The sequence below is a fragment of the Psittacula echo genome (genome assembly GCF_963264785.1).
Source record: "Psittacula echo genome assembly, chromosome: 2".
Taxonomy (NCBI): Eukaryota; Metazoa; Chordata; class Aves; order Psittaciformes; family Psittacidae; genus Psittacula; species Psittacula echo.
Genome location: NC_137737.1, coordinates 29022072 through 29046988, shown reverse-complemented (window position 1 = coordinate 29046988; position 24917 = coordinate 29022072). Strand labels below are relative to the sequence as shown.

General features: G+C 38.2%; 1 protein-coding gene across 1 annotated transcript in view; it reads left to right on the top strand.

Annotated features, from left to right (window-relative positions):
- BZW2 (basic leucine zipper and W2 domains 2) overlaps nucleotides 1-24917 on the top strand; it is a 38149-nt gene that overhangs the window by 1361 nt on the left and 11871 nt on the right. The window contains exons 2-8 of the mRNA XM_080610284.1: nucleotides 5394-5570; nucleotides 6678-6781; nucleotides 10090-10155; nucleotides 16382-16517; nucleotides 20127-20236; nucleotides 22046-22216; nucleotides 22701-22847. Of these exons, the coding sequence (XP_080466410.1) occupies nucleotides 5394-5570; nucleotides 6678-6781; nucleotides 10090-10155; nucleotides 16382-16517; nucleotides 20127-20236; nucleotides 22046-22216; nucleotides 22701-22847 (911 nt within the window). The remainder of the gene's footprint in view (nucleotides 1-5393; nucleotides 5571-6677; nucleotides 6782-10089; nucleotides 10156-16381; nucleotides 16518-20126; nucleotides 20237-22045; nucleotides 22217-22700; nucleotides 22848-24917) is intronic.

Below are 24917 nucleotides of genomic sequence, written 5' to 3'. Positions count from 1 at the left end.
AGTTCTTAGAAAGTTACAAATTCTGACATAAGTCTGAAGAGCTGAGTGAATGTCTTAAGGTCTAGAATGATCACAAAGCTTGGATGAAAATTGCAGAAACAGTTTGATTTCAGTCATGTTAAAAAGCAGTGCCAGCTTTCTCTTGTCTTTCCTTCTTTGCACACATCACTTCTTCAGTTCAACTGGTGCGGTCTCTCAAATGGAAAATGTCCTTACTGTGATGCGCATAAAATGTTTGTAGGTATAACTAATTGAAAAATAAATCTATATTGTTTATGGCCAACTGTCATGATGCTCCAGTAGTAGTGGGATTAATGTTCTATCAGAACATTATGAAGTAGGAGCTGTACACTGCATTAACTAGCAAAAGCACAGATGTAGCTAGAGGAGTGGAATTAACAATCCCTGTAGAAATACCTCAGTTAGATCAACTATTGAAAGCAATCAGATATGCATACTGCTGGATTGATCCAGTGTATCAATCACTAAGTCAGTTATGGTACATATGTTATTTGATATAATTGTCTTAGAAAATGTTATCTCTCAAAACAACTTTCTCTTCGGTCCAGATTTTGCACTGTGTTTGGCACAATGGGTCCTAATACAGATTTAGTCTTTGACTTCTATTTAATCCAAGTAATAATTGGAATAAATAGATTTTACTTGTAATTCTGTGCCTATCTCTTGAATTTTTGTTACAGTGATTGGAAGTGACACTAGATAACTCATTAACTACATAAAAGAAGGAAAAGACTTGGAGGAGGTCTGGAAGATTAAGTGGAGTGTTTGGGTTTTTTTTTGGGGGGGGTGGGAGGTTTGAAAGATTGCTTAAATGGGATTGGAATATTAAATGTCTTTACTATAGAAATTTTAGCATGCAGGCACTTCTTTGTGTGCTTGAAGCATAATACCTCTTCTTCAAATATGATGGGATACTGGTTTCCTTAACATTTGAGGATCCTGCTTAGAAAATTGTAGATACCTGTTTTCTTTCTAGAGGGAGGGGGCTTGAGGAAAAGAAATGTCTTTCTAGCATATTTATTCCCTTCTGTTTGTATATACTTTTTGTATCTTTGAAGTGTCACAGGCTGTTGTATCTTGGGCTTAAAACTATCAGGGTTTTTTATGCTGACTTTCAGTAGATCAGGGAGTCCCTCAGGTAGGACACAGTACAGTGGCTGTGGTTTGACCATGGCATTTTGGTCAGAGGCTATTCTGTTGTGTGTAACAGGCAGAAGGTGTGTGACTTGTGTCCCATGATTACTCTTCTGCTCCCAGAAGCACTGCCTTTGGAGGAAACAGTGAGGCGTGACATGGCAGGCATCTTACAGATGTCCATATGGACTGTTAGCACTGGTCAGCTACATGCAATTAATCTCTGAATGTGAACAATTTCTGAGCTTTCAGAGAGCTAAAAATGAAGAAGATTTTTTTTTTTTTCTTTTAAGTTTGAAACTGTGCTTAATGTCTAAAATATTTTTGAGATAGGACTATGAAATCCTTGGGCAGGGGGGTTGGAAGTAGGTGATCTTCCAACCCAGGGTCCCTACCAACCCAAACCATTCTATGATTCTAAGAAGAAGGAGCTTGTAAATCTCACTCTTTCCAGTTCTATTGTTTGACCTAGTAAGAGGTGTAAAACCTGCCTCCAGGATACATAGTGGCAGCCATTAAAATCACTTTAAAAAGACTTGAAGGAAGGAAATTACATTGTAAAGGGAAGAACTTCCCGAGGGAAAGGAGGCATCTCACAGTTCCATATGAAGTTTGTAGCAATCTGGGCGGCTAACCAGTTCTTAGTAAAATCTCTGTACCTGATGAATACTGCTTCTTTTTGGTGAGAGTTGAAGTAAATGGCATCTGGCCAGTATTTGTGCTTATGGTGTAGTTATGTGAGGTGTGGGTTGTACTGAACCACATGCATGTGAACTGATGGCTGTGTGTGTTCTGAAATGGAAGAAGAAGAAATGGGAGTAGTGAAAATGCCAGTAGGTAGTAAAGAAAATTTATATATCCAGACAGTTGACAAATCCCTAGGACAAAAAGCTTTCTGAAGCATTAACTGTAAGTGTGTATTGTTTAAAGTAAGTTGACAGGCATTACCTGAGACCCAAGTTGTTCCCATGGTACACATAACATAGGGTTAATATCTGTTAAAAAATACGGCGGAAAGGTAAATGGCAGCATAAGAAGAAGCTAAGCAAAGCAATGCATATTGCTTTCAGGAAGAAAATAATTTAGTAAAAAGTCAATATTAATACCTTTGTGTTAACATGAAGTCAGAAGAGGGGCCAAACAGGGCATCTCATTTTTCTTCCACAGAAATGCAGTTGTGGGCCTGCTATTGAGAGGGTAAGATTAATTCTTAAGAATAGGGGTATAAATGTTATTTTCATATAGCAGAGGACAGGAAATGTTCTGAGAACATGATGAAAATGAGAAGCTCTGTATAGCCATGCTGCGTTGGATATTGTATGCATCACATCTGCAAGCTACGCCTGCGTTTGCTAGCTCCTGATTGAAACTGTGCTTGTTTAGTAATTGCGTACTTGACAGCTCAACACACTGTCACCCCTTCTTGATGATGGCTTCTTAATCACCTTGTTGTACTACATCAGCATATTCCTCTTCAGTACATGAGCTTGGTAGGAAAATGCTTCAATAAACTTATAAATAATTTTTCATGCAATGAGTTCACCTCCTCTTCCTGTGTGAATTTTTAGATTGTGATAGACAAGAAAATAGTAGGGTACTCCAGATGAGAGGAGGACTTCTAGGGCAGGAGAAGAATCGATTTAAAATAGCTAAGAAATACTAATCATGGTAGTGTGTTTGCACTGAGCACTGTTCACCCAGGATACCAAGCATATAGCAGCTTTCAGTTTAGATGCTAACATCTTAAATTTTTAGAAAAAATAGATTTGAGAAAGAAAAATAGGAATTATTTTTTTTAACTCCTCTGATAAGACAGAACTCTGTCTTCTTACTGGTTAATGACTTTTTTTTTTTTTTTTTTTACCCTGAAAATAATGCATACTTATTTGGTAACGCGAAAGAGAATCATTGTGCTCAGAGACTTGTTTATGGGTGGAGCTGGGTTTCTTGCACACGAACAAAACTGCCTGAAGTACTCCATTAAAAGGCTAGCTTGTTTGCGGGTTGGTTGCTTTGTTGCTTGTTTTGGGTTGTTTTAGTACTTCAAGTTGGAAAAGAGCTCCAACAGTGTATTTAGAAACCAGTCTGATAGCTCAGATGAGATTGCAGTAGTATGCTTCTCTGTAGGTATTTTCTCAGATCAAAGACATGTTCTTCAGTTTCCCCACTCGATCTTGTCTGGTTTGTCTACCATGAGCATGCCCTGCAGATATAAGAGAGTTTCTCAAACAGCAGACTCCAGATCTTCATCACAGCCGAAAGTCAAGGTAACAGAACTGAGAGTCCCAAGGTGTGGGGTGAAGTAAAAGCCTGGGAAGAAGTCACTTGCAGTCCAGAGAAAGAGCATATCGAGTTCATTGGATGATGAGAGCTAGGCTGAGAGAAACTAAGTTGGCACTATGGTTGCATGCATCAGTTTAGGACTATCTGGGCTTGGGCACAGGTGGTTTCATGAGCATGAGTATCTGTGTAGTTGAGTAATCCTCAGCTTTGGTATGAGGAGGTCAGATTTGTGGGATGGGGCAGCAACGCACATGGAGATGGGTAATAAAGAGTCAACAAGCCACTAAAAGCTAGGTGTAGCAGGGGATTTCTGGAAAATAAGATGATGCTTCATATTTCCAGTGCTTCTGAGCTCTTGACAGACAGCTGTGGAGCTGCTGTTGGCTGCTGGACTCCTTGGAAGGATGCGTTGACTCCTTGAAAGGAAGGTAGTCACCTTAGCTTCCCAGCAGCCTGGGACACTGAGTGGAAGGGAGTGCTTTGTGCCACCTTACAGATAGGATTATGACAGGTGAGGGGGATGTGTTGGGAGAGAGGGAGAATATGCAAGTGGTGTCCTGAAGATGGTAGAATGAGTGCACCCCAGGTGCATGCAAGAGAACAAGAAGAAACTTTTTTCTATTAGAAATAGTAAAGCTAATAAAAGTAGGCACTAAGTTAGTTACTTAATTGCCATAAGACTATTGTGGTAGGAAGCAAGAGATTGGGGGAAGAAAGGCTGTCAGAAACCAAGGTCTTTTGGTTAATGACAGGAATAAAAAGCTGCAGTATGAGTTGCAGGGAAAGGAAACCTGCAGCAAGAGCATGTGTAAAGTCCAGAACCTCTTTCCCCAAAATGTCTGTGAGGATTACAGCTGGTATATTTCAGGCTGCATTAGCATGTGTTTAGGCAGGAATTTTACTGATCCTCATTCATCTTAGTAACTAAAAACCTCTGGATTTATCTTCTGCATATAATATGTGCAGGTTTTTTAAGAACTTGTATCAACATTTGTGTCAGCAGGTGATAAGTTTTGGATTTGCTGAATGCCACAGAACACATTGCAGTTTTGTTTCTGAAGTTATTTGGACAGTATGAAGCATTTCATATGTGCCTTTATATAAAGCTGGGACTTGTTTTGTTAAGAAGCTTCTAGTGTCTGTAGTAATCTGTTAGCAGCCTGCAAAAAAAAGCAGCAGGAGGTATGGATAAATCTACCTCGCTTTATCTGGAGGTTGTAGTTACATCTGTTGTGGCTAATAGCCTCGAGGTCCTTTCCAATCCTAACTATTCTATGATTTAAACATAGGGATGCTCTCTGGGTATCAGACTGTACCCTAATTGAGGTTCAACAAGAGACAGCTGTAGAAAATGCAATGTGAGCAGTGCATGTCTGTGTTCCTAGTGCTGCTCAGGGCTGGAAATATTAAAGATAAATTCTTGGTTACTCTGTGTTGCCTGATGCTAAGTGTTTACACAAACCCTTTTTATTAATACCTTTTTGAAAGTATTTTAGATGTGTGACAGTAGTTATTTAAAGGAAAATATCAAGAAATGAAGAATGGAGTGTTCCTATAGTCAGATTATGTACACATAACTGACATTCCCTTTACTCTGCTGTCAGACTTAGCAAAGCATAATGATACACACATTCAATATCTTCAACAAGAAAAGGAAGAGTATGAAATTTGAAAACCATTTCAATAGTTGCATTTTTTCCACTTTAGTTATTTATTCCTGTACGTTTGTATGTGTATTGGTGTTGAGTGAATGAGGAGGAGAGGGAAATGAAGGTAAACACTGAAGACTTTCCAGAGGCAATAAAAGCCAAACACAAACTTTTGGTGTGTTGACCAGAATGGGAAGAATATGTTTGGGTGTCATGGTCATTTCAGTTCCTGAGTGATAAGGGATTTTAGCAGAAAGATTAAATGATGACTGTCTGTCCTTTTCTTCTCCTTTATTTCTGTTCCAGATGAAAAGGAGAAGTTTGAACCCACAGTCTTCAGGGATACGATTGTCCAAGGCCTCAATGAAGCTGGGAATGACCTGGAGGCTATAGCCAAGTTTCTGGATGCAACAGGCTCACGACTTGATTACCGCCGCTATGCCGACACACTCTTTGATATTTTGGTAGCTGGCAGCATGCTAGGTAACCTGCAGTGTACTTGATACAGAATTTTGATGATCAGCCCTGCTTCTTTTAAGCTGCTGTCTTCCTTTACAAAGTGGATATTATAAACTGTATTACAGTTTCGCTTATCTAGATACCTCTTCATCTTGTATCATAGCATTGTTTGTAGTGCAGGAATACCTAGGGACTTGATGGTGTGAGGCATTCTGCAAATATCACAAAAATGGATACTGCTGAGAAGCCTTTGGCCTGAGCTGAGAGGACTTCATTAGCATAAAATTGTGTAATATAGCACCCCAGGTTATTAGCTGTTGCAAAGCTTTCTTTGTAGATGTTGCAGCAAAGGATAGCTAAGAGAAGAAGTTAAGGATCATGAGGAGTACTTTGTGGATGTTCATGGGGCATTTCTCCCACGTATTGGTAGCAGCTTGGCAAAAACATCCTGTTCATCTTTCTCTGTATTTTGAATATGTTGGCTCTTTTTACTGGTCACATTGGTTTGATTCCTGCTTCCTGCTGTTTGGTATGTAAGAAGAAAAGATGGTTTTGTAAGACACTTAAGGTAATGCAGGAAGCAAAAGACAGTGCAAATATCTAGGAAAAAGCCTCTCAAAAAAATAAGCCAGGAGAAAACTTTTGAAGACATGTTTTAAATATTTACATGCACCTGGTAAGCATTAGAGGGGTTAGGAGGATGTTCCAAGTCCTCAAATTAGTAACAGACTGCTAATAGTTTTCTCTTTGGAAAGGATTTACATTATTGTGGTGTTTAAAGTAGTAGTTAAAATACACTCAAGGGTTATGCTCTAACCCATTCTTATTTGATCACATTCAGGACTCTCAAAACTAGCTGAGGTTCCTTAGTATGAACTGAATCTCTGTCCTGTGAGGTTTGTGTGATCTAAGGTGCAGCATATTGGCCAGCCTGTCCCTTCTGTCAGATGCCACCACAGCCTTGCAAAACTCAGTCTCTCTCTGTTCCACCATTTCCCCTGCTAGCTCTTACCTTTGCCTTTTGCTTTAATGACACTTACATAACATTTAAAAGACATGTAATTACAGATCATTCTCTAAAGTGAGAAATTGTTCCTTGTGATTTTTTTTTTTTTATTTCACCTATTTTAGCTCCTGGAGGCACACGCATAGATGACAATGACAAGACCAAGATGACCAACCACTGTGTATTTTTTGCAGATGAAGATCATGATGCCATCCGAAATTATGCTCAGGTCAGTAAAGGCGTTTGATTGATTACTGATTTCCATTTCTGTATCAAAGGAATTACAGCAGAACATCTGCAGACTGTCTAGGCTGCAATAAGCTAGTTACAGGGGAACTGAAAATCCAGTTAACCAGTAGTCTGCCCTAACCTATACGTTTTGGGTAAGAAAATAGTATGTCTAAAATAATCTGATCTTAGCTAGCAGTGCTTTATTTTACAAAAAGCAGTCTTACTTACTTAGTCTGCTGCTGATTCAGCATAGTTTTAGACACCATCCTTATTACTTTTTTGCATTATTATATATATTTTATGTAATTTATATATTATATATATAATTTAAATGATATCCTTTGCATTTTCACCATCATTATTTTTGTGTATGCAGTCTGAAAGCTTTGTATGAATATATTTTTAGAAACAAATTAATTGTATTAAAACTACAGCGTATATCAGAAATAGTGTGGCTAACAGGACTAGGGCAGTGAATGTCCTCCTGTACTTGACACTGGTGAGGCTGCACCTTGAATGCTGTGTTCGGTTCTGGGCTCTTCACTACAAGAAAGACATTGAGGTGCTGGTGGATGTCCAAAGAAGAGCAATGAAGCTGGTGAAAAGCCTAAAGCAAAAGTCGTACGAGGAACAGCTGAGGGAACTGAGGTTGCTCAGTCTTGAATAAAGGAGGCTCAGGGAAGACCTTACTGCTCTCTGCAATTACCTGAAAGGAAGTTGTAGTGAAGTGGGGGTTGGTTTCTTCTCCAAAGTAACAAATGATAGGACAAGAGGTAATGTCCTCAAGCTGTGCCAGGGGAGGTTTAGATTGGATATTAGGAAAAATTTCTTCACTGAAAGTGTTATCAAGCACTGGAACACCCCAGGGAAGTGAATAAAAGACCTGTAGATGTGGTACTAAGGGACAAGGTTTAGTGGTGGACTTTACAGTGTTTGGTTAATGATTGGACTTGATGATCTTGAAGGTCTTTTTCAACCTAAACAATTCTATCAAGTATATGAATGACAGAAAGTGCAAAGCTGATGCTTTCAACCTTTAGTCGTATAGCTAGTTAGGAATTGAGCATATATTCCAAGAGCTTAAATTTCTTCTATGGATGTGATATATAATTTCTTTTTGCAAGGGTAAGGCTTGCACAGATAGGCGTATGTGCAATTAACACAAAAAAAAAAACCAACAGTGAAGCCTAAAACATTATTGAAGAGAAGCTAGTGTTGGGTAATTCCTTAATGGAAGATAATAATTATATGAGAAAATATAGTAAGAATTCTGTTGAAAGTTCAAAGTCACCATGCAGTTTGGATGCAAGTAGGATTGCATAAAAATGCAATCCCATTGAAACTCCTTTATGTCAAAAGTCATTTGTTAATTGCAGTAACATATTTATCTTTTTAAATAACTAATTATTGGGATGCTGGAGAGAGTAAGTGAAAACATAAAAGCCACTGGCCCTCCTCAGGTGTTGAGGGTGGTAAGCTGCTGGTGTGTGACTGATTTGAAGGACAACACATATTTGCTAAATGGTAGAAAGCTGCTTTAAAAGTACATCTTTGATAATCTGAAGAAGTGAAATATACTTATTTCTAGAAAGGGAGTCAATATTCTTGTGTATCAGCTTTATCATCTCTTAAAACCAGGGTATTCTACTTCAGGAAAATCTTTGTTATTGGTAAAAGCATTGATTCTATCTTCTTAAATTTTAATATTTTAATAGTTTGATAATAAAAATTGGTAGTACCAGTCTTCCAAGGAGAAAGTGAACTTTAAAATAAAAGCTTTCATGTTGGAAAATGGAAAGGAAGGCTTCAGGATTTGGAGCAGTGGAATTTTCAACGTATTCTCTGCGTTTCAAACCAAAAGCCACCAAAACAAGTCAACATGTTGTAGTTAATGCCTGAAGAGATGTATCCTTTTATAGACCTTGCCATTTTTTTTTTTCATACTTAATGGGAAATAGAGCTCTTACTGAATTATGAAAAAGTGGAGCTAGGCTAAAAGAGTATTTAGAGCTTCCTTAACTTCTAGGTAATTTATTCTTCTGGCTCCAAAGTGAATCATTAGTGTGGCCATTTTTTGTGGGTTTAGTCATGGAAACAATTCAGACAGTGAAAGGTCTTCAAGAAAAAAGACTAAAGCAGATGTTGATATTTTAGCAGATTATTTCCTTGTCAAATATATTTTTATCATTTACAGGGACTTAGAAAAATTATGAGATTTTGTTTGGAAATATGAACAAGATGCTAGTTTGTGTTTTCATCTTACACCTTTTTTATAAGAATTCTGTGTGTCTCTGCCTCTCAGCATGGCCACAACTTGATTTTCACTTGTTCTGAGCCAAAATATTACCATTTAGGATATTTGGATGTATTTCCTGTTCTATGAAAACTTTCTAAACTTAATTTCTCCCACCACTACCATACAGCCTGACAATAATGTGATTTGTTTCCCATCTAAACCTTCTCACCTGTGACAGTAAGTCATGTATTTTGTGCTCTCAATACAGGAGTGAGAGCAGTGACTCATTTATTTAATATTTTATCTCTCCCTTCTATCTGAGTGCACCCTGCACCTATGCTGCTTCTGCTTTCATAATCTGTGGTGATATGATGGGAAACAAGTGGTGAAAACTGGAGAGTAAGTGTTTCCAACAACGTACTTGTAGAAGCTTTGTCAAATTTTCTCCCCGTGGCAGCAGTGTGTTTTGTTGTAAGCATTCTTGTTAGTGGATTTGACAAAGATCCTGCATCTACTGAGGATGCCCAGCAGTGCTACTCACTTCATTGGCTTACACCTGACAACTTCCCCAAAGGGCTGTGTTACCAGGGGAAGGGTGCAGAGTTAACCTCCTCCTCCTTTCCCCTGCTTTTAAACTATGGGTAGGGTGAAGAGTAGAGTAGGAATAGAATTTTGAGAAATGCGAGAAAATAAGATTCTGAAACTGCAGTAAATTCTCTGATGCAAACATTGCTCTATGAAGCAAGAATTGCAAAACTGGTATTTTTCCACTGGTGAACAAACTAATAGAGAAGGCAACCCAGCAGATAGCTGCAGAAATACCATTCTGCTGGCTTTTTATTTCCTGGAAGCAGTGTCTCTAAAGGAAAACTGAAGTGGAATATTAGAGTGTGAGAGGTCAGCAGTGCTTCCTACTTTTTCTTTCCTGCTGTGGAAATAATAAAAATAATTCTTTTCATGGATTATTTAATGATATTCTTTATGGATTCAGTAGTGGCCCTTTGCATTTTTTATTAAGAAGAGTGGCTGCAACTGTTACATTTTTACAGTTAATCTGTGTTTATCTTTAGGTCTTCAATAAACTTATCAGGAGATACAAATACCTGGAGAAAGCATTTGAAGATGAAATCAAAAAGGTAATGTTGGTGGTAGTCTCCTTGAGCATTAGTATTTTTTTTACCCGATGTAAATGTATAATGTGTATTCATACAAATGTGGCACTTCTACGTATTTTATTTAGCTCTACTGGGAAAGAGGATGGAATCTACAGGTGACAGCTTTAGTCTGCAAAATTAGCTCTGTGGGATTATTGCTGGCTGCACTTGGTGTAGAGTAATTCTGAATTAATGCTTCCTTTAGTTGCTTTGACCAAGCTCACTTTCTTATCTGAGGCTTTTGTATGCAGAACTTCAATATGCTTTGGGGTGTAGCTGTTAATGGGAGGTGGTGTTACTATCCTGCTAATGGAACAGCTCTCTGGGGGGTTTCCACAGAATAAATGCGAATCTGCTGGGCAGAATGGCAGTTGATCTATGACTATTAAATAACTCCTGCATTGTAGAATGAATCCTAACCATAGGTTTTTGTATTTGGGGCCATAGATATGTGCAAGAGAAAGTCATCACTGCTGGCAGAGTGCTCAGGGTTTGCCTGTTAAGCTGTAGCGGGTATTTGTGGATACTGTTCTGTGATACTGGATTCGAAGGAGGCAGGAAAAACCTGGGTAGAAATTTTTGAAAAACAAAATACAGATTTATTTTGCCTATTTTGAGTTCCTGATAACAATGTAAATATCTTTCTCTAATGGCCTGAGTTAGTAATAAACACCTTCTGTGCTGTGACAGGCATTCTGATAATGGCAAAGCCTGTTCTGTGATTAAAATACAATGTTTCTTAGAAGAAATAGTGTTTTTCCATATTATTTAAACATTAGGAAGATTTCTGCAAGGGTCAAGTGAGGGTAAGTCTGGAGCATGATGCCTCACCACCCCTCTTGTGGCTGAGTAAATTTTGCTCTGATTTATACATTCTTGCTTATATAGGAAATTATTTTTGCACTCGTGGCCAGTACGCCTCTCAACTGATGCTGATTGCTCAATACATCATTCTAAAGACCTAAATTTACCTCTATCCCCACACAAATCTAATGTTCTTGCTGTTAATTACTATAATCATTGACATGAGAAGCACTGACTCATAGTATTCAAGTTTCAGAGAGTGTTCAGCATATTAAGCAAATGCCGTGTCAATTCAAGCCGCCTCCTCTCTCTCCTGTAACTTGCTTGGTTTGGAATCCTTGAAGTTTCCGAGAATTTACTTTGCACACTTAGCGACAAGATGAGACTGTGGTTAATACATGATATGTGGTTAACTCTTCAGTTGAGGAACAAGTGCCTTTGATGTGATTTTTAGCCATACTCAAGTTTGAGAGAAAGCAATAACTTGAGGTACAGTGTGACTGGAGCCGTTCTGCTCCTTTAAAGCCATTAGAAGGATCCTAGCAATGGCAGAACAGGGTCAGAGTGGGCTTATCCACTTTGCAAACTGCAAATCTCAGTTTTATGTACATGGGTTTTATATAGTTTTGAGTGTCAGATCACATCTGGTATGGCAAATAACAAGATCAGGTTTGCATGGTGGTCCTAAGCTGAGGGGAATTTTTCCACCTGCCCTTCCACTCTTATTGCTGGCATGAATCTTGGTGTGGCTCCTGGGGACCTCGCCTTTCTGCATGGGTGCTGGTTGCATTCCCTTACTCAATTAATGCAGTTTATCTGAGAATTAAAAACTAGGAAGGTGGCTGTGAAGGAGTTTGGGCCTGTGTATCTCATCTGCACTGGTATTGCCTTAAAACCCTTGATGACTGTTTGTAGATGCCTCTTGCTTACCTTCTCCCTCCACACCAAGTGACTGGCTTCTCACCGATGAGGTTGTTGGGTTTTAACTATTTAATGCTTTAATCCCTATGTGCAATAACTTGAGTAGCTGCTCATGGCGTATCAAAAGATAGATACATTAGTATTTCTAGATGGTATCTGCAAAATTTAGTCGTTCAAAGACTACTGCAGGAAGTCGATGGTTAGAAAAGCAAGAGGGTGACTCCTTGATGTTGTTTCATTGGTCACTGTCCCAGGAATGCAGTTCTTCTGGCAGATTCATTAGGCAGCTAGGGTGCTGAGGGAAAATTAGCTCTTCTCACAGAAAAAGTCATGCTAAAAAACCCAAGGCAATACCAGAGCAGTTTCACTCTAAAGAAGCAGATGGTATCAGTGAGATTTCTCTTTCAAGAGAGATTGTTTTAAATGGCAGTATTTGTTCAAGTATTTGCTTTATCTCTTCTAATTCATAATTTTGTCATTAGGACATTGTTATTTCCCAGAACCTTTCCCTTTATTGTCTGTTTCTATCCTTCAAATGTTTTATTTTTTAAATCTTTCCTCAAAATATTGCCAGTTATTCTTTTGCCTAGTGACATAAACAAACCTTACATCTAAAGTTTTACATGTAGATTATATTGTGCAAGCAATTTCAAAGAAGACAAAGACGTTTAAGTGCATTGCTCACCTGCTGGTTTTTGATATAGGCAACTTTAGTCCATAGTACACTGGGCAGTGCCCATGGCATAGACCTTTGACAACATTTTGCAGTAATTTCAGTTCCAAATTCTCAGTTCCAAATTTGTGTCCATCTTTCTTACATACGTGTTTCTGTTCAGGTCAGTGGATGAAGAATGCAATATTAGCTGTATGCATAGGGTATTTGCATGTTTAAGTAGCATCCTATATAGTTGCTTTTATTATCAAAGTTGGGAAAAAACACAGTTAAGTATGCTTTGTCTTAACAGTGGTAAATATTACTGAGTCATACGAGGACAGTCTGAAGTACTGGGAAATTTTATGAAGACCTTTGTTCATGTTCCCATTTTCCTAATGAAAGACCCCTAAGTCAAGCTGGGAATGATGAAATCAGAGGAGAATAACATTCCAAGATCAAATGAGGAGTAAACAGAGATGCTTTAAGTCAGTTAAATGAAAGACAAGAATCAGTCAGTGGGTATCTGTTATGTTAGCTGCCTTATCCATTGCTGACATTTCAGTTCTGTGTACAGATGTCCAATGCTAAAGCAATAGACCAGTTCACATAATGAAGATATAAAAAGACACCATACTCCCTGTGTGGATAAAATGCCTTAATTTTCACTAATAAGGTTTCTAAATTGCATGAGGAGAGCAGAAGCACTTGCTTCGCTTATGTGCTTTTTAATGTTGTGTTCATGTCTTTACTTGTGCATACCTTTTATGCCCAGAACTTGCACCTAAAAGACAACTTCTTTAAAGGCAAAAATAGCACAGAATGGCACATTAGGTCTGGTCTTGTGCTTATTAGGAATTCTGAACTCCCACTTAAATAGGTGGGAGTTCTTATAGCTATAATAGAAATACAAAATTGTGAACCAGAACTGCGCATTTTATGCCTGGAAGCAGTCTGCATCTGTAACAAAAGCAGTAATGCCAGTGCTCAGCTAACAGCAGGGAAGTATCAGCTTGGAGAACTTTCTGTGGGTGGTTTGATACTGTTCTGAAATGACTTGGACATTTTCTGACTTCCCTGCTGAGGTTTGTGATTGTGATGGTGAAAGAAGAGCTCTTAAAGTAATCAGCAATAAAAAAACTGAAACAGCAGCTTTGGACTGAACATTTTGTTTTTTCTGATGGTTTTTAAGTGGGTTTATTAAAAGCTTTTATTCTTTCTATCACCCAGTCTCCACCTAAATTAGACTGTTTCACAATTGCTTGAAAGTACAGAATAATATCCTTGAACAGCAGAAAATGACGTATATTTGAGCTGCTTTTCAGAAGTATTAGTAAAACAAAAATTATGCTAGTATCATCAACAATACTTTAAGTAATGAGAGACATGCAGAAGATGAGGTTTCTGCTCAAAACATACTGCAGTGGCATCTAGTTCGAGAACACTTTCAGATTGATGCTGAGAGACTTGCAAGAAGCATGTTTCAAAAGAAAAGGAAGAGGACGAGACTGTGAACTTCATAGATACATTATTTCAGACATTCCAAAACATTTAATAATTTCAGACTTCTCAAAAGTAGAGTTGGTAAATATTTGGAAGTCCTTCTCTTAGAATCCTTCTCCACCTTGGACTGTGTAACTGGCTTTGCAGCTGCATTTCCTGCCGTTGTTGCTTTTGTGACTCGGATCTGAAATGAATGGGTATAACCCTTCATAACTCATTGCTGACAAAACCCAATGGAGGTTACAGCTCAGAAGTAGGGCAAAACCTGGTCTTCCATGTTAAAGTAGTCAGGCTGACCACTTTCTAAACAAAATCATCATCTGTTGCTTATATGGGAGCAGGAGGAATAAGAGTCAAGTAGGCTATACAGAAGGCTAACGCTGTTTGCTCTTTAATGGTCTCTGTACTTACGTAAAAAGGTCCAATTCCCATTTCTTTTCTTGTGCAGATCTCATTATGGTACAGTATTGTTGATGAAGCTTGTATAATGACAGCTTTAAATCCCCAAACTCCATTTTACTTTAGGCTTCTACTGAAATCCTGTAAAAATGTTTTCAGTCTTCCCATTAAATGTGGCCCTGAAGTTCCTTTACCTGCTCCATTATATATACCAGTTAATTGCTGCATTTGGAAATACAGCACACCACTTGCTTTTCATCCATATATTTAGAAATAATAATTCCATTCATCTGCAGGGTTTTTTTGGTTGCGAGTTGCACTTTTTTTAAATAAAATTACACCTTGAGATTTTATAGTTTAATAATTTTTCTTTTAAGCTAAAACTGCATGTTGCAGTCATTTGCCTGAAGCCAGTTAAAAAACAAACCCAAATGATTTGTCTATGGCTGAATCATTCAGGCCTGTGTAAGCTGTAATTTAAAGCTGAGTTTATTATGTAAGTGCTACTGTATGAATGAGAGGGGTTTTTTTCAGTTCTGTTCACTGATGCAGAGCTATTCATAAAACACTGCAAGAGTTTTATTAACTTACTTTGCTAGTTATCTGGATTTATAAAATGTCACTACATTCAGAAAGCTTTACAGTTTATGGTAAGCTCTTGAAGAGCTCTCACTGTCCATGGTAACAAACACACACAGGAATGTGTGTGCTATTCTATCTGTTTGTATGGGTGAGATTTGGTAATTGAGAAATACTGTTAATGTGGAAACTGGGTGGAAATTTTCCATTAGAATGAGTTGTTCTGCTTTGCTTGCATCTATTTCTCCTTTGGAGAAGGAAGAATGGTGTCATGACAGCAGCAGGTAGATGAATAAAGCACTAGTAGCTGAAGAAGGAAATGAAAATTCCTTTTAAACGCCAGAAATGGATGTATGCAGTCTTTCATTTTTTTTTTTTCTTTTTTCTTGTGGTGACAGTAAATTTGTAAGCGAGCTTCTGGTGGCGTCAGCAGCTTTTTGCAATGGATGGAGCTGCCCTTTGCTGTCTAGCCTCCTTTTATTATTTAACAGTAATGTTACTGGCAGAATCTCATTTTGCGCAACCTTTTCCTTATGTAAAGTCAAAGAGGTGTAATCTACTTCATAACTGTGCTTTAAAGTCATTTGTTTTAACATAGAAAGTTAAGATATTTGAAAGAGACCTAATTGCCATTTTTAGACTTCTAAGAGGTGAATACATAGTTCTCTAGCACTTAATTAAGATAGTGAGATTTGTGATTTTTTTCTCAAGCTATTTGTTTCCTCTTGTAATTAGTAGTGGGAATGGTGAGGTCCTAAAGCAGCTTTTGTTCCTGTCTGTCCTTCGTCAGCATTATCAAGAATGTCTGAACTTGAAATATATTTCTCATTTTAGCTAATAGAAAATTGGTTGCAATTGTTCTGTGTTCCCTTCCCCAAAAGCAAAACAGGAAACTTTCTCATCCTTTTATTGTTTTCATGAGTAAGGGTTTTTGTAAGCTAAAAATTGAACTGCAGCTGTGTGGGGTTTAGTCCAAAGTCTGAACATGTGAATGGGTAGGCTCCTGTCAGTGTGCTGAAGTCAGCAAGTCTGTGGTCCTGTAATTCCTGTGGGTCTCAAGCCTGTAACAAGCACTTTTAGTTTTACACGTATATGCGTATATTTGAAGAAGACAGGCTTTGTCTTCCTGAGTAAGGCCATATTCCACATGCTTACGTCCTTACAGAAAATGAAGTTATAAGAATCAGTGAAATGGCGCTGCCATGCTTCGCGCAGACTTTTGACATGAGCGCCATTAATTATAGTGAGACTTCTTGAGAAATAAGAAACTGCCCGCTAATATTCATCTCTACTTGTTATCATTGCCTGTGGCTCAAATATTTAAATTTTTTTTTCTTGTCTGGCCCACAGCTTCTGCTGTTTCTTAAAGCCTTTACTGAGACGGAACAGACAAAGCTGGCAATGCTTTCTGGCATCCTGTTAGCCAACGGGACTCTTCCTGCTACAATTTTAACAAGCCTCTTCACTGACAATATAGTCAAAGAAGGTAATTTTCTGTATGATCTTTTTTTATTCCATTAGCTTTAATACGGGAAGCATTTTATTGCAACATGCTTTGTATGTTGAAAGGCTGTAACTATACAATGGAAATGGGTATTTTAAAGCAGAAGTGTATACAGACAGCAACAGCCAACATACTTCGTGAAATCTAATGTGAAGGTAGTCAAACACAGGAAAAAAGCACAAACAAACCCCAAAGGATTGATGTTTTCTGGAAGTTACACACATGTGTGAAAAAATGTAGAATGTATGTATTATTGTGATACTATAAAGTATAGCATCTATTCCTGAGATAATGTAATAGTAGATGTACTAGCATTTTTTCAAGTATTGCCAGTATTTTGTGCATGTGAGCGTGAAGTGGAACAGAGAACACATGCAGGCCAGGTGGCTATTGCAGAAGGAAAAAAACAAAATTAAACCCCTTATTTTGCCTTCAAACCAGTAGCGATCAGTGATTGATGCACTTTCTCGTGGACTTGTATTTGCCATATGATGAGTAACTATTCTTTCAATCCTAGAATCACAGAATGGTTTGGGTTGGAAAGGACCTTAAGGTCATCTAGTTCCAACTCCCCTGCCATGGTCAGAGACACCTCCTGCTAAACCAGGTTGCTCAAGGTCTTAGGGTACAATGACTTCAATGACTTTTTGAAATTACTTTTTTTTTTCCCCTTGTTTTTTTGGTTTGTGGTTTGTTCTTTTTTTTTTTTTTTTTTTTGAGGGGTTTTATTTAGCTTTTTTTTAGGAATCCACCTTGGGGTCCTGATTTCCCAAATGCTTGCTCAACAGTGTCTTTGCGGTTACTGACTACCTGGAATGATTGCAAATGCAATTGTTCAGTGTTGAACAGTTTTCATAAAAGATTTTTGATTTGTTAAAGAGCTGTATATTAGCTAAAATGTATTCTAACTTCATGTTCTCATTTGCAGCATGCTAACCATTACATTTGTTTTCTACACGCTGCAGGGAGAAAAGCCACAGCTGCAGCTTTGCTCTGTCATCACCACAGATTTTGGAATCAGAATTAAACTAGGAGAAAATTCAAACAAAAGCACTAATCCGTGTCTTAGGGTGATTGCCTACAATATTTTTAAATCAAAGTCTGTTCCTAGTTATGGGAAGACAAGAGGCATCTGAAAGCTTAATTTTTTAAAATTGAAGTAATTTGTTATATTTCAGACGTAACATCTTAGAAATACTATTTTTTATGTACGAGTCGTAGAACAAATTCAATTTGCGTTATGAACTTACATTTGTAGAAGCCCTAAACTTTTGTCAGGAGCTTACATATACTTTTGGTTCTTGGTTTATACATACTAAAAATGTACCTGTGTCTGCATGTGAGGAAAGGGTTGTTCAGTCGGCATTCTGGAATAGGTCTTTTATTGAAGAATAATTAGGGATGCTAAGATAATTAGGAGAAAACAAAACGGTAAAAAGAGCAAGGTTTAAAACAGGTGGATAATATAAGAATAAACTTGATACTTTCTTTGATTTACAAAAAAAACAATGCTGTGGGCAAGTGAGGTTAAAATACATGAGGAAACAATTAGACGAGCTGAGGGAGTTGTTGATCAGCATGAGTATTGTGACACTGGCAAAGAACTGGCTGTTAGTGAGATAAGGGTAGATTGTACAGACAGGGGATCTGTCAAATTTGAGGGCAAATACCTAATTCATTATAGGATTACTCTTTTTCAGTGTTGTCATTACTTTCGCTGTGAAGTATAGATGGGAAAAAAAATGTCTTTTAGGGATGGCTGACATATTTCTAGCAGAAACAGAGAAGGGTCTGGGTAGTGGTGGACCCTCATCAGGGTTAGGTGTGCCCTTCATTGTCACCCATGCTGGAAAAACAGTGTAAATGCAAAAAGCAGGTAACAGGCTTAATCAATAAAATAATGGCTGAAGTTACTTTCTACAAATGGAGGAAAAACAGAAAAAGGGATGAGCTATGTAAAGGAAGAGGCAGTGGCAGCACATGAATAGAGTACAGAAATTGCCAATGTAAATTTGGAACGTACATTAGAATTTAAGTTTGAAAACATGTGGGTAGTGAAGCCCTGGAACGGCTTCCTTCTAACATTGGTACTGGCATAATACTTGGATTATTTTAAGCCAAAACTAGAAAAAGGCTTTAGGACATGAGTACTGGGACAATGCTTGGTGACAGTGTTTTTGGTATTGAACACATAGGCACTTTTTGGATATGCTGCACTGTGTTTGCAGGTACAGAAATTACATAGGAATTTATGCCTAGGTCCTCGTTTGTTGACCAGGCTTTGTGAGTCTTGACTAGTCAGCCTACTATACTTAAGATTGCTGCATTATGCTGATTTCATTTGGAGCCTGCTGTACAACATGTAAACCAAGTCCAAAGTAGTTGTTGTGGGCCTTTCTTGTCATGGCATGGTGCATCCATGGTTCTGTATATCAGTTCCTAATGGTCATGCCTTACAGCTATGCTCTTGAAATAAGGTCACCAAAACTGTCGTAACAGTGTTACTGAAGTTTACATTGCTATGGGAATAATCTCTTATGTTCTTGTTTGATGACTTCATTTGGTCAATGTATCCTATCAATACAAAGAATGGGTATCTATCTATAAAGTGCTAAGAATGACGAAGCAACTTCCTACCTGTAGGCCCCATCTAGCTCTCAGAGATTCAGGACTGTTTGGGAGGTGAAACAGACAATTACGACCACTGGCTGTAGCATAGTCTAAAATTGTCATTATCACCACCCTGAACAGCACTGTAAATATTGATATGAGTGTAGTATGGAGAAGCATAACTGGCCTACAGGAGGCCTTCCACAAGGATAAGCTGGTTCTCCATCCCTGAGACCTTTCAGCTTTCTTCAGCTCCTTGCACTTGCTGCTCACAGCCAAGAAGCTGGAGCAGAGCCATTGGTGATGCTGCGCTAGAAAATAGGAGAAGGGGAAAAGGGCGTGTGGGGCTAACGGTTTGTTAGCTCCCTTGGGAAACCCAAAGCTAATAGAGGTAGAGTTCATTTCATTTAATGCTCAAAATACTAAGTCATGCCTTGGGGAAGGAATTTTTCCACTTAAAATCATATTTCTGCCTCATCCTACCAGCTACTAATATGCCTTCTACAGGGATGCGGTACCATCAGTTACCTTGAAGTTGCAAAGTTATTTAACTCTATTCCAGGACTTGCTAAAAAGTCCTTTAAAAATACAGGGGTTTCATTCTTATTCCTGACTATCCTTTATTATTTTGTGCCTTCATTTCATAACTGATTTAATGCATATTTTTTCCTTTTGCATTGGACTTTATCTGTAAATTGAGGAGTAGGAAAAATAATTGCAAAGTAGATCTTTGAAAAATTGACTGGAGATGGGTGGTACAGAATGAAAAGATTTTCAAGCAATCTAGCGTATGTCAGGAAGTTAATACTTCATTAAAGAAAAAAGTGAGCATTTCACCTCTATGTGTTTGGTTCCAGTGTCATAAAGAAGTATTTTCATTCTACATTCTCATAACCACTTTCTAACCTTGTAATTCTTATAGCCATCTCTAAATTGTGTTGAAAATTGCTGAAACGTGTTTTGTGTTTTTTCCTTGAACAGGGATTGCAGCCTCTTTTGCTGTAAAGCTTTTTAAAGCATGGATGGCAGAGAAAGATGCCAATTCTGTTACCTCTGCTTTAAGAAAAGCCAACCTTGATAAAAGATTGCTAGTAAGTACCATATATTTTCAATAATCCTTTTTTCTCCTTGGGAAAGAGAAGGAAATACAATGCAGATGGGAGTTTGCTGTAAGCATGTTAACTCCCCCTCAGACTCATAATTTTTTAAATATTTTGAATCACAGCAATATTGTTATGGCTGTAGCATTGATACAGGTTCAGGAATATTAAATGTCACATGATTTTACGTTCTGTCTGTTTTTCCTATAGTCAAATGCCTTCTGAAATACTGTATATATATGGGGCTTGGGAATTAAATGAGTTTTTTTCTAAGCACTGCTAACAAAACACACACCACCAGCAACTGTGCGTGAGGACTTGTATTTTGTTGAAATATGTTTTACTTTTGCAAATAACAAAGTATAAAGGATTATAAATAAGTTTCCAAAGTGACAGTGTTTAAATAGTACAGTGAAAGCACAGCCATCTGGGTAGCATAAATGGTCCTGCAGTGGTCACAGGAAGATCTAGCAGGAGCAATGCAGGAAGGTTTTCAGCCTTTGGACTCAAAACCTGTGTTCTGAGTTTGTAGCAATGCCTTGAGGTATTTAGAGTATATATGAATATTCATCAGTCATGTGCTTTTCTCTCCCTGTGTCTTTCTGAAGATAAGTAGTTTTTTTTTCTAGTCCTCAAAAAAGATTGCTGCTGTGGTAATCCAATCAATGCGCTGCATCCTGTGTAGCACTGCCTGGAGAATTTCAGCAGTATTTCCTGTTTCTACCTCAATAATTTATGACTAAGCAAGAATCTTTCACAAGTGAAGCAGCCTCACACACCCCTTCATCTCTTCAAATTGTATTTGATTTTAAGAGTCCAAGTCATAAATAATTTGCCATAAAGCTAGGAAATGGGCTAATTACACTGTTTATTAGAGAGGGGGAGAAAAGCAAACTGCATCTTCTATTTTGAACTTGATTGACTTAAACTTTCAGCTGTTGGCTCTCATGCTGCTATATTAAGCAATTATAAAGCATCAGATGATGTTGCCTAGCATAGATGCCTTGACGAAAGTTTTCTCTTAATCTCATTGTCAGTAAGTAAACGGATTAAGGGTCTTTAGCTTGTTTGTTAAAAAAAAAAACAACTCTATCCCACAGATCATTGTTAGACACTAAGAACTGGATGGTAAGCAAATGCGATTGAATCCTTGCCAAGATGGGACATTTGCTGTAGCAGTTTTTAAGAGTAGTTTTAACTTTTCTAAGTAGCTGGACTTTCATAAATCATAGATTGACATGTCTTTGAATTAGCAATGCCTACAGGAATTAATTGTAACAGTACATAGCGGATTTTGTGGTCTTTGTTAAATGATGCATTAGTGGTGATCATTGCTAAACAGGGTAGCAGCATCAGGCCAGAGTGCCCGAGCCACTTACGTGTGTGTGGCTAAGCATATTTTTCCAATGAAGTGGATGCACTGGGAAGGCATGGTAAGTGTTCTTCGTGTATAATGGCTTTACCATGTATTTCTTTGTACTTTCCCTACAACACTCTTGGAATCTATCTGGAAAAGGTATACTTTCTCTGAGGACTGTTTTGAGCAACATCGTAAGTACACTCACTTCATGCGGACTGGGTGTTATCTTTTTTGTGTAACTGGCCATGGTTTTTTCCCTCCATTATAATGAAACACAACAATATGAATGAAGTGTTGACTTTTGCAGTGTTGAAGCATTGAATTTTTTTAAGTGCAGTACTAGGTGATTCCCACTGTTAATTCTTAAAAAATGTTCCTTCTGTTCTGTCAAGAGTTGTCATTGCTTATTTGTTTAACAGAAAGCATTCTTTTCTTCCTAGGAACTATTTCCAGCCAACCGGCAGAATGTGGACCATTTTGCCAAGTACTTTACTGAAGCAGGTCTAAAAGAGCTCTCAGACTTCCTTAGAGTTCAGCAGTCACTGGGGACTCGTAAAGAACTTCAAAAAGAGCTACAAGAACGTCTCTCTCAGGAATGCCCAATTAAAGAGGTAAAGAGCGGGGTTTTCCAGCTTTCTGTTTATATGATCATAGTCAAAACCTTAAATCAGCACCAGGTAGAGAGGAACAGATATGAGCATCTCGTAGATTTCCTCTGATTTTCTTTGAATTATTTTAATGTATTCATCAGTTCACTCTGCTTATGATTAAAGCAACAAGACATCCTCAGGATTTCCAAGTGCAGCTGACTGTGGGTTTTTTGGTTCAGTTATGCTTGATAAGAATGTATTTCATTTAACTGCATTAACTGTTAGGTTGGAGGGGAGGGACAAAATTTATAGTCAAGTTAATAGTAATGTTGCTAAAAAATAGCATGCTAAATGCTTCCTTTTTATTATTCTTGTTCCAGTGTTGTTTCTTATTACTTCTATACCATGGTGTTATTTGTAAGTGACTGCAAATATTTGATAAGTCAGCATTGTTTCTGATTGATCGGGAGTGTTGTTTAAGACAGCAGTTTATTTCCTGCTCCAGATAGTGCTTTATGTTAAAGAGGAAATGAAAAGAAATGAGCTGCCAGAGCCAGCAGTGATAGGTCTCCTGTGGACCTGTGTCATGAATGCTGTGGAATGGAACAAGAAGGAAGAGCTGGTTGCAGAGCAAGCCCTCAAACATCTAAAGGTGCGTGTGTGGGTGAAGAGGGGAAGGGTTGCTATGAAGTAACAGAAAACATTCCACTGCTGCCAAGTTTTTACTTGTTTAAATGCAGGAGGTTGAGTGTTTTGAGGGCTGACACTGAGCACACCAAGTACTGTGTATGGTCCCTTCTTCTTTACTCAAATGAATGCAAAATAGAGGTATTTCAGATTATTGAATACCCCAAGGCATATAGTGCAGAGAGCCAGAGAAAACCGAAGTGATCACAGCCTGAGCACATCTATGTTGTGCTTTCTCGGTATGTCAGATCCTGAGAAGCTCCTTGAACTGGGGACAGCGCTAAGCAAATGCTGAGACTCAGCCCTGCTCAAACCTTACTAAGGTAAGGCTGCAGGAACTGTCTTTGTAATGCCTTTGCCAGAAGCAAAGAAGTTTTGGGAGCATGGTGCGGTGACACCTGTGCTTGTTTTGCACAGAGCTGGTTAGATCCAGGCAGGACTGCTGAGCTCAGAATCTGTGAAATGATTGTTGCCTATGTTGACTGTGGGAGCTGGATACTTAGCAATTTGTCAAATAATAAGCCAGGACCTGGCTTGAGAGCATGTACACTGTATAGTGTAGTTACTGTCTGATCCAGGTACTGATCTTGAGGAAGAGAGAACTGAATACATAGAAAGACAGGCTGTAGTTTGCTAAAATGACAAGATTGCAGTATCACAGTTGGATCTTGGTACAGAAACTCTAATGACCTGGAAGTGGGAAAAAAACCACCATCCCAAACCTAAAAACAATGCAGAGGCATCAGAGTCATTGCTGTGGTTGGTATTCTTCATCTAAGTCAGAAGGAATTGTGCAGTACAAGACAGTTGAACTGAAAACAGAGGCTTTTCAGCAGAATTACTCTTTTTTAAGCTGCTGAACCATGACCAAGAGAATACTCCCTCATAGTCAGGACCATAAAGATTTGCCCTAGGACAGAAGCAAGCTGTACTTTGTGGTTAAATGAATGTTAAGCTTGATCTGAATTCCTTTCTTCTTCATATTGGATGCCTCTCCACTTGGGTTTCCCATGTTGGTTTAGCTCCTACTACTGCTGTCCTTTCATCTGAATTTGGTTTCCTAGTCAATCATCCTAGACATGTAGTGGCTTGGGATCTTGTACAGTCTTTGATGATAAAATTGAATGCCTTGAAGTCTTTTCAAGTGACCCAAATAGCAGTAGAAAGAGGAGATAGTTTCCAGAAGGGGGGGAGACATTGTTGTTCTTTTGATGTAAAAATTGATCATATCTTATTGAGTTGTAATAGAGTATCCATTGAGATTTATTGTCTAGTACTGCAGGGCAAATCAACAAACACTTTTTGGAGTATTTGAGAATTGGGAAAAGAAACATAGCCGGCTTTGTACAAATATTGTTGACTGGATGACTAGTCCTGTGCATCTCACTAACCCAGTGTATGTAGCTATGTACATAACCCCACTAAATGAAGTAAGGCATCTTGCCTATATCAGATAGGCATCTTTCCAGCTACAGCCACTTTCCGAAAACAGAGGATGAGTTTGTATGGGGTATTTTTTTATTTGCACTTAGAGGAAAGATTTTAACAGAAGCAGTATAAATAGAAATTTAGGCTTTGCTAGTTGCTGTTTTACATTTCAGTGCTCAGAAATGAGCAGCATTTCTTTCACATCCTTCTGTGGATAGGTGGAGACAGATCTTGGATTCCTCAGTTTGAGCTCTCAGCTGACCCAGTGTGTGAGCCAACTTCAGAAATCAGTTTAACGCTGTTAACATGACACAGAGCTTAGTTCCCATGTCTTTGTGTGTTGACATGCCCCGAAACAAGCATGGCATTGTTTCACCCTGGTGGTGTGGATCAAGATGCATATAAATACATGGTTGACATGGGACATGCCAGGTGGTGGGATTTATTGTTGTGTGGCTGTACCTGGCAGATAACTTTCACAAAGCACAGTTTCCAAAGTTTTGACATCTGGATACCAGGCTCTTTAATTTATCAGATTTCTTTTAATAAGCTGTATACAAGGCACCCCTGAAAAGATGTGTAAAGGTACAGAATCACACAATCAACT